Here is a 9,654-nt window from a genome sequence, read left to right as displayed (position 1 = left end):
TGATGCGTGTGGCTTTGAGGACTGGGCAGGGGGTCAGCGAGAGAATAAAGACCTACCTAGTGCGGAAGGCTCAGAGGATGGGGACGCAGGGTACAGGGACTCCGAGGTGGACCGCCCCGAGTGGAGAGTGGGAAACCGGCGCAGAGGGGAAGAGGGTCAGCCAGAAGCTAAGGAGCCACTGGGGAACGGGGCACGGGGCGGGGGGGAACCCCCAAGGAGTGGGGGCCCCTAAGAGCATCACCCAGAGTGGGGAAGGGGGTCAGACGCTGAGGCAGAGGGCAAGGGAAGGGGGCTTGAGGAGGAGGGTAACAGTAGGAGGACTCCCCCCCTCCCACGTCTGACAGATGGTCAAAAAAGCACCCACACTTGAAAAACACACCTTTATTGAGCCCCTCCATGTGTCCGCAGCTTCTCTGCACCCAACCCCCGTGAGCCCACACACCTACTGCCCCCATTTTACAGATGGGGAAACTGGACCTGGGAGGGGCAGCCACTGGGCTTCAGGTGCTAGTCAGGATAGAAGCCGCACCAGCTTTGGCTGGGGTCAGGTCTGACAGTCTCCAAAGCCACACTTCTGACTACTGCACCATCCTGCCCCTTATGGGGTGTCCCAAGACGTGGCTGGGGGCCAGTCATCCGTACAGGCTCCTTCAGCATTCGACCCCATAGCGATCGAAGTGGCGCAGCAGCAGGCTCAGCTCAAGGTGCACGGTACCACCAGAGGTGGTGTGCAGGCGATAGCGGTCAGCCCCACTGTAGATGGCATCTCCGTGCAGCAGCTGAGGGCCGCCACCCACAAAGGCCCTCGCCAGCTGCTCTCGCCAGCTGCCCAGGGGCCGCCACGTGGGGCAGTCCAGCCGGTGGGTGCCTGGACTGCTGGGCACATGGCAAAAGCCATAGCCTGCAAGCTGGCAGCGGCCGAAGCTGTCCTGGGACCACACCTGGAGATGGAGCCGGGGCCAGCCTGCAGGATAGGAGGGAGAGAGGAAAGGTGAAGGGGTACAGCCCAGCCTCTTGCTCCTGAAGACCCCAGGCCCATTGCTTCCCTGCCAGGTTTCTGCCCAACTCTCCTCCTCTGGAATCCTACTGCCACAGAGCAGCCAAGGGATCTTTCTGAATCCAGGTTCTTCCTCTGCTCAAAACCCTTCCATAATTCCCTAATGCACTCAGTATAAAGTCCAACTTCAACATTCTAGGCCCTTGAGGTCTGGCCTCTGTTGAATTCTCTATCGGCCTCCTCCTCTGTGTCCCCATCTCCGGGGAGCCCAGTCCCCAGGTGAGGGTGTTGGGTCTTGTTCTGGATGCCTCCCTCCTTCCCTCCCCATGGCCACACCCTGTCCTCTTTCCTGGCCTTGGGGCTTTCTTGCCTTCATCATCGTTCACCTGGCAGCTGGAAGCAACTTTCTCCCCTTTCCATAGATTTCCCAGTTCCTCACTCAAGATACAGTTCAGCTCCTCACCCTATAGGCGAAGTACTTGGGAGATCCAGCCCCATTTCACCCTCCTTTCTGAGTCTCTCTGAGCTTGGCCCGGTTCTGGAAGCTGGGGATACAGCAGTGAACAGGGCAGACAAAAATTCCTGCCCTTGTGCAGCTGACATCTTAGACAACCAACACAGTAAATACGCAAATTATAGGGTATGTCAGATGGTGATAACTGCTCTGGAGAAAAATAAGCTGGGTAGGGTGGGAGTAGGCATGCAGTTTTAGAAGGCAGTGATCAAGAAAAAATTTACTGAGAAGGTGACATCGGAGGGAAGAGACTGGGGGCTATGTGGCTATCTAGGAAAGGATGCTCCCAGCAGAGGGGACAGCGAGTGCAAAGGCCCTGAGGTGGGAGCTGCCTGGTGGGACGGATGTGGCCGGAGCAGACAGGGAAGGGGAGACAGAACCAGATCAAGCAGGGCCCTGTCCTTCCAGGATAAGGCTTTGCCTTTTACCTTGAGTGATGTGGGGACCACAGAGGGTCCTAGGCAGAGGAGGAATGTGACCTGACTTAGGTGTTCACAGCAGGGACACCTCAGTAAAGACACTACGGTAACAGCCCAGTGAGAGGTGACGGTGGACAGATCAGGGTGCTTTGAAGGGGGTGGGGGGAGTGATGACATTCAGGATGCATTTCAAAGGTGGAGCTAATGGGATTTCCTAATAGAATGAAAAAAGAAACAGGCATGGATATTTGGGATCCTTAAGAGCTGAAAGGACTGTGGCCTGCCTCACCTTCCAATCCATCACCCATGAGGCAGCCAGAGGGATCTTTTTTTTTTAATTGCAATCTTTTTTTTTTTTTAATGTTTATTTATTTGTTTGGCTGCGTCAGGTCTCAGTTGTGGCAAGTGGGATCCCTGTTGCAACATGAGGGCTCCAGAGCCCACAGGTTCAGTAGTCACATGGACCCAGCTGCCCCACAACATGTGAGATCTTAGTTCCCTGACCAGGGATTGAACCTATGTCCCCTGCATTGGAAAGTGGCTTCTCAACCTCTGGGCCACCAGGGAAGTCCCCAGAGGGATCTTTTAAAAGCAAAATCTGACTTGTCAATCACCTGCTCTGGCTCCCCAGGTATGGCCTCCACTCTGCAGCCTAGCACTGAAGATCCTGCAGGGCCTTTTCCCTGTCCTCTGCCCCATCACCCCGTGTAGTCCCCTGCTTGCCCTCCATCTTCCAAATACCCCTGATTCACCTTCCCCCTTGACCCTTCCACACATGGCTTTCGGCCTAGAACCCTCTTCCATCTTTCTGTTTTAATAGCTCCTACTGACTCTTCACAGCAAAGCCAAACATTCCCCCTCCTCTGGGAAGCCCTCCCTGAACTCCCCAGCTGAGTAAGGTACCTCCTCTGGGCTCCCAGAGCCCTTCTGGATCCCTCATCCCAGGCCTGCCCACTCTGGATTGCCACTCAGGGTAGCTCTTTCTCTCCCCAGAGATGATCTGTGTGGAAACAGAGCTGGGCTAGCAGGGGCTGTCTCATCACTGACATCTCCGTGGCACCCCCTGACACAGGGCAGGCCCTCAGTAACTATTATTTATATGATAGAAATATATGGCATATTTATCTAGACTATTTCCTGGAATCTGCTCCTTTCTAATGACACAGATATTCCTCCAGAAAAGGTTTTCTGATGCTCCTCCTCTCTCACATATTCATTTACCCTCCGAGCAGCCGAAAAGCCCTGCTTGCAGAACAGTCTCTGGCCTTCACCTCTTTCTCTCATAATCCTCTCCCAGCTTCCTCCTTTTTTATCTTTTTTTTTTTGGCTGAGTCAAGTAGTGTGTGGGATCTTAGTTCCCCTACCAGGGATCAAACCCATGCCCCCTGCATTGGAAGCGCTGCATCCTAACCCGTGGACCTCCACGAAGTGCCTCCCAGCTTCCTTCTGATGGAAGACTCTCTTGCTTTGTCTCTGTGAAAGCCACATCCCTCTTTCCTGGCCCGCCCCTTGACTTGCCCCCTTAACCCTGGCCTCTGCCCTGGTTCTAAGGAACTCTAGAGCTGGCCTGGGGAGGTTTCTGCTCAGCCTCTCCAGGGCCAAGTCTGGTCAGGAAAGGGACCCAAAAGCACAGGAAGCAGGGCCAGCACTTGCTGTTCCGTTCTGGTAGCATGGGGATGCCGCTAACCCACCTCCCGTTAGTCTAGCCGGAAGCCCAGGCTGGGAACCCACCTTGAAGGCCTTTGGTGGCGAAGTGCAGGTCGATGGGGTGGGACCAGTAGGCCATGTCCCCTATCTGGGGAGTGTCCACCTGTGTTTGGCCCTCCCGCACGCCTGACAGGAGCTTCCATGCTGCCCCTGCAAGTGAGAGCCAGGATATGGATGAGGTGGAGGGAAGGGGCAGGAGACAGTCCTCAAGAAGGGGATCCCACTGTGGCTGCAGGACCCCCTTTCTCTCTAGAACTGGGGATGGGTGGTGGTCAAGGGTTGCAAAGCGTAGATCCTGGAGCCAAATGTTTAGATTTAAATCCTGGCACTATTTCTTCCTGCCTATGCAACCTTGGGCTTGTTACTTTTCTGTGCCTCGGTCTTCCCATCTGTAAGGTGGGTATAATAATAATGCATCCCTCACAGGTTTGTGAGGTGATTAAATGAATTAATACACACGAAGCACTAAGAATAGTGTCCATGGCATACTGCCTGCTGAATAAGTGTTGGGTATCACTTTATTATATTACTATTCTCATTCCACATTTAGAGGCCCTAGTCTGAGGACTAAGATGGGGCCAAGGGTGTCCTTCATGAACAGAAGCACAAAGCATATTGTGAAAGGTGCATCGTAACAGCAATCCTACCGATGGTGACAGTAATAGCAAAAATGCACCGAGTGCTTACCAAATGCCAGACGCTGTGCTAAGCGCTTTAGTAATGAATTCATTTAATCCTCCTTCTGGGACTCTTAATCCCCACCCCACCCCCTGCTTACAGATTCTCCTCCATAGCCCATAGGCCCTGCAAGGCCTGGCCTGTGCGCCCCCCCCCCTTCCCCCACCCACCACCTTCCTGAGCTCATCTTTCATCACTTTCCTCATTCCTCACCAATCTCTGGCCTCACTGGTTCTATTTTTGTTCTACTCTTCAGGGCCTTTGCACTGGCTGTTGTTCTTTTGCCTAGAAAACCCTCCTCCTGGATATCCCCAGACATTTTTTTTTCCCCATACTTCAGGGATCAGCTCAAGAGCTACTTTCACAGAGGTGTTCTTCCTCACCCTCCTATCCCCAAACTAACCAGTCCCTTTCACATCATCTCTCAGCTCATCTCTTCCTAGGACCTACTGCACTATCTGTAATCACTGGACTCATGTCTTTATCTGTTTATTTATTCTCTGTCTCCCCTCCTGTGAGCCCCAAGAGAGCAGCGATCTTGTAAAGTACTGGATCCCTAGGACTGCAAACCCAGATCTTGGTACACAGAAGGTGCCCGATACATGTTTGTTGGACAAAGAATTGATCCTAGGAGGTGGGGGCTAATACAATTCTCATCTTACAGGTAAAGAAATAGATGCTGAGAAGGAATGGCACTTGGCCATTCATTCCACAAACCTTTATCGAGCAACTTCTCTGTGCTAAGCACTGTTCTCCACGCTGGGCCCACAGCAGGACCACAGCAGACCAAGTCCCACAGCGGAGCTGATTCAAATGGAGCTCTGTTTTGTTTCTGGTTTGTCTTTTTGTTTTTGATCATGCCTTGAAGCATGTGGGGATCTTAGTTCCTCAACCAGGGATCAAACTCGTGTCCCCTGCAGTGGAAGTGTGGAGTCTTAACCACTGGACCACAGGGGAAATTCCTCAGATAGAGCTCTGACTGATAGCAGAGACCAAGCCCCTTATCTGACTGCCCTTCGGCTCTCTCTTGCATAACTAACGCCCCTCTCCCTGGCCAAGAGCCCCCTGAAATAATAAAAATCATGTTGGTTACTGTTCCCTTCTGGGCCAGGTGAGGAAAGCAACAGGCCTTGAGTCAGGATTTTCACATACAAGACTTCCTGACACTGCTATGAAGGATAAATAGTCCCATTTTACAGACAGGAAACTGAGGCTCTGAGAGGGAACAGCGCTTGCCCCAGGTCACAAAACAGATAAGTGGTAGGGCGCTGGAAACCTAGTCAATTCCGGGCTTGTCTTCTTATTTACTCAGCTGGAGGATCCCAATTTCCCAGGGAATCTCAGCCACTAGTCTATCCACCAGTGAAATCACAAAGGACTCTGGACCTAAAAAGATAATGACGACGATGGCCACACTCATTTCACAGATATGTATCTCTGCTAGACAACGTATCCCAGGCTTAGAAACAAGAACCCATCCAGCTGTTACACAAGCCAGGCAAACACTTACAAGGACTTACAAATCCAGGTCCTCTTCTGAGGGCTGTTGATATTCATGTAGTCCTCACAACAACCCCAGGAGGTAAATAATGTTATTATTCCCATTGTATAGACAGGGAAATCAAGGCAAAGACAAGTGCCCAAGGTCACATAATTAATAAACAGGAGCTGGTTTTGAATCCAGGCAGTCTCTGCTCTTAACCTCTCAGTACTCTGCTGCCTCTTAGGTGCTATTAGCTTCATTTTCAGACAAGGAAACAGGCTCAAAAAGGTCAAGTCCAAAGGCTCCTAATTAATAGGTAAGGGAGTTTGTACTTGAGCCCAGACTTGGTGACCCGTGGCCCTATCACACTAACCACCACAGTCTACTGCCTCTGATGAAAAGGCATGAAAACTGGGACCTCCAAGGTCCCTCTTGGGCTTGCGTGGATGGACTTGGATGATCAGAACTGGGTTCCTACGTTTTCACAGAGAAATGTGAATACAGGAGGGTGGTTTCTCCTCTTAATTGCAAAATGGAAACTTCCATTTCACCTTAAGAACTCAATAAACGGAGACAGTAAAGCAAACAATTAAGATGGGGGCGTCACACAAGGCACCTCTAAGACAGTGAATGGAACCCAAATAGTGTTGTTAGGGCCATTAAGTGTTTTGAGGATTGGGAGTGTGTGTTGGGGGTAGGTGGGTGTGTTAAGCCTATAGTCCCCCATCCTTGCTGTGTGTCCTAGGTCTCTTCAGCCGTATCCGACTCTTTGTGACCCAATGAACTGTAGCCTATCAGGCTCCTCTGTCCATGGGATTCTGCAGGCAAGAATACTGGAGTGGGTTGCCATGCCCTCCTTCAGGGGATCTTCCAGACCCAGGGATTAAACCCATGTCTCTTATATCTCTTGCATTGGCAGGCAGGTTCTTTACCACTAGCACCACCCATGGGAAGCCCTCAGGGAATGTGTATTGAGAGACTAGAACTCAGAGTACCCAGAGGTGAGATGGCAAGGGATAAGAAGGGAGCTTGAGGCTCGCACAAACAGAATGTGGTCAGGGGTAGGAGTCCTGAGAACTGATGGAAGCTGAGGATCAGGGACTGAGCCAAGGGGTCAAGAAAAGAAGGTGGAGCAGCTAGACTGAGGTTTCGGTGGGGAAATGAACCATGTCGGGGAATACCTGTGTGGATGCCCCACTTGCAGAACAGGCTACTTTCCGAGAAACCGGTGGCCCCCATGATCTGTCCGATCACGTGCACCTCAGCCATTGCCCTGAAAGGGGAAAATATAATCACAGCCTTATGAGAAAAGTGTACAATTATCTCCACCTAATAGATGGGAAGACTGAGGCCCACCAAGTAAGGAGCAATACGTGGGATTCCAAGCTAGTTTCGTCAAACCACTGAGGTTGCGGTTTCAACCATGATACTAACTGCCTCTCCAGGAGAGTCTCAGAAAAATGAGGGGCGAGAAACAGACGCTCCAAGGAGCTGGCGCGTAACTCGGCCTGCCCCTAAAATAACTTCTTCCTAGGCGCAACGCCGCGGAAAGTCCCGCCCCAGGGGCCCCAATGGCTCCGCCCACAACACAAAAGCTCCGCCTCCCACGTCAGATATCCACCCCCAAGTCCATGAGGCGCATGCGTTTTAAGTTCTAGGCGCCTTAGCTCCGCCTATGAGTTAGCGCATGCGTTATTCCTACCTCAGAGTACTTAACGGTTAGGAGAGGCGAGAGCGCTGGCGGGGATTGGAGTTCATGGGCCTGAGCTGTCCCTCTCTCCGCAGGGGTTGACCTCCCAGGTCTGGCTCACGCCTCTCCTAGGACCTTCCTGGCAGCGAGAGAGCTGAGACGCAGATCTCTCCAAGACCGCTCCCGCCTCCAGCCTCCCAGGTTGTTGCTGGGGCAACGGCAGCCTCCTCCCCTGGCCTTTCACCCGCCCTGCTGGTTGCTAATTGGCCCTAGCGGCATTTTGGGGGAGGGACTGTGCTGTGATTGACACTTTCTCTCCCCCACCCATCTCCATTTTTGGGTAAGAAGTCTCTCCAGCCACGATCCACGGTTCAGCCATTTGCGGCGTGGCCCCATTGTGGCCATGTTGAGCGCGGCGAAGAAGTTTGAACAGTGCCTGTCTCAGATATTCTCATAACAGAATAAGCAAATCCATCCATCCCCATTACCCCTCGAACTGTTTCTCAACAGGGACCACAAGACAGACTGGAGCCAGAGCTAAGGGGGAATCTCACGAGTTTGGGTGCATCCCTCTGCCTCCTAACTGGAAATAAACTTCATCTGGTTGGCGGGGTTCTTTTTTAGCGTTCCCCCAAGCTCCTCAAAGACTGATTAATTCAACTTCCGTCTCCGAAATACCGCCCATTTCTTCATCGTTAGTGCTGATTCTGAGCAGTGAGTGGGTGGGGTGGGGGAAGGGGTAAGAGAAATGAGGAACTGAGGCCACTTGATCTGCAGAAAATCCTGTTTTTTGAAGGCTGGACTCTGTCAGTAACTTAGGACCTTGAGCAGCTCTAGGTCTCAGTTATCTCATCCATGTCATGAGCCCAAGAGGAGTGACTGAGTCAGGCACTCACACGTTCTGATTCCTGAACAGTACCTTCTCCACCCTCCAAGTCCAGTTGAACCAAGACCAGAAGTCCAAAGGGAACTTATTCCCCTACTTATTGTAAAACAGGGACAGCAAAAGTTAGAGTCACCAGCTCAAAGTTATAGGGAGTGTGGCAACATTTCAACAGGATAATGTCGTGGTTTGTGTGCAGGTTAGAAAGGAATTTCCAGACATGAAGCAGAATGAGAGGAAGATAGAGTTTATTAGAGAGGGAGATACCCTTGGAACTGCAGGCCTACCTCCTGACAGAGCAGGGAGAGCTGACTGTTAGAACAGCAGGCCGGCCCGAGAGAGAGCCAACGCCTTTCATCAGCTAGTAGCCAATTTCTGTAGCCTCAAGGCAAAACTTCTGCTGGAAGGGTGGCACTAGGTGATTGTTTAGGATGCTGTAGGGTGAATAATGGAGTGGGTGTTTTTACCTAATATGGGGTCAGGGAACTGAGTAGTTTAGATCTGGGGGGTGCTCATGGCAATGGTTGCTATGGGGGCTCTGGTCAGTTCCTGAGATGACCTTAGTACGGGCCTTCACATCTGTGGACTTGGTACAAGGCTTTACACCTGTAACCTTAGTGTAGGGCTCCACAGAGAGTATATAGAAAAAATAATTCAATAGGTATATAATTTGATAATATTTCACTAATAGGTATATTTGAAAACTATCATTTATCAAGTGATTTCTCTGTGCCAGCCACTGTAAACTGATTGTTTTGCAAGCATGATCTTTAATCCTGAGATATCCCATGTGTGTGCTCAGTCGTGTCCTACTCTTTGCAACCCTTTGGACTGTAGCCTGCCAGGCTCCTCTGTCCATAGGGATTTTTCAGGCAAGAATACTGGAGTGGATTGCCATTTCCTTCTCCAGGGGATCTTCCTGACCCAGGGATCGAATTCATGTCTCTTACATTGGCAGGTGGATTCTTTACCACTGCACCATCAGGGAAGCCCACAGATATTCCACAGGGCGGATAATTATCAGTTTTATTTAAGATGAAGAAATTAGGGCAAAATCATTTATCCTTAAACCAAATCGACTGTAGTTCTGTCCTGTGCTACGTGCTCAGTTGCGTCTGACTCTTTTGTGACTACATGGACTGTAGGCTGCCAGGCTCCTCTGTCCATGGAATTTTCCAGGCAAGAATACTGGAGTGGGTTGCCAGTTCCTACTCCAGGGGATATTCTCGATCCAGGGATCGAACCCATGTCTCCTGCATTGGTAGGTAGATTCTTTACTGCTG

The 9,654-nt window shown here is 51.3% G+C and overlaps 1 protein-coding gene across 1 annotated transcript; it reads right to left on the bottom strand.

The window, feature by feature from the left end:
• Positions 1-366: 366 nt before the first annotated feature.
• B9D2 (B9 domain containing 2) lies at positions 367-7,739 on the bottom strand. Its single transcript, XM_020900347.2, has 4 exons — positions 7,501-7,739; positions 6,980-7,071; positions 3,662-3,787; positions 367-964 (listed from the first exon to the last, which is right to left on the bottom strand). The coding sequence occupies exons 2-4, from the start codon at positions 7,065-7,067 to the stop codon at positions 651-653; spliced, it is 528 nt and encodes a 175-aa protein (XP_020756006.2). The 5' UTR covers positions 7,068-7,071; positions 7,501-7,739; the 3' UTR covers positions 367-650.
• Between the last annotated feature and the right edge of the window lie 1,915 nt (positions 7,740-9,654).

This window comes from Odocoileus virginianus, chromosome 20 (genome assembly GCF_023699985.2).
Source record: "Odocoileus virginianus isolate 20LAN1187 ecotype Illinois chromosome 20, Ovbor_1.2, whole genome shotgun sequence".
In the NCBI taxonomy this organism is placed as follows: domain Eukaryota; kingdom Metazoa; phylum Chordata; class Mammalia; order Artiodactyla; family Cervidae; genus Odocoileus; species Odocoileus virginianus.
This window is presented reverse-complemented; position numbering and strand designations above follow the sequence as displayed.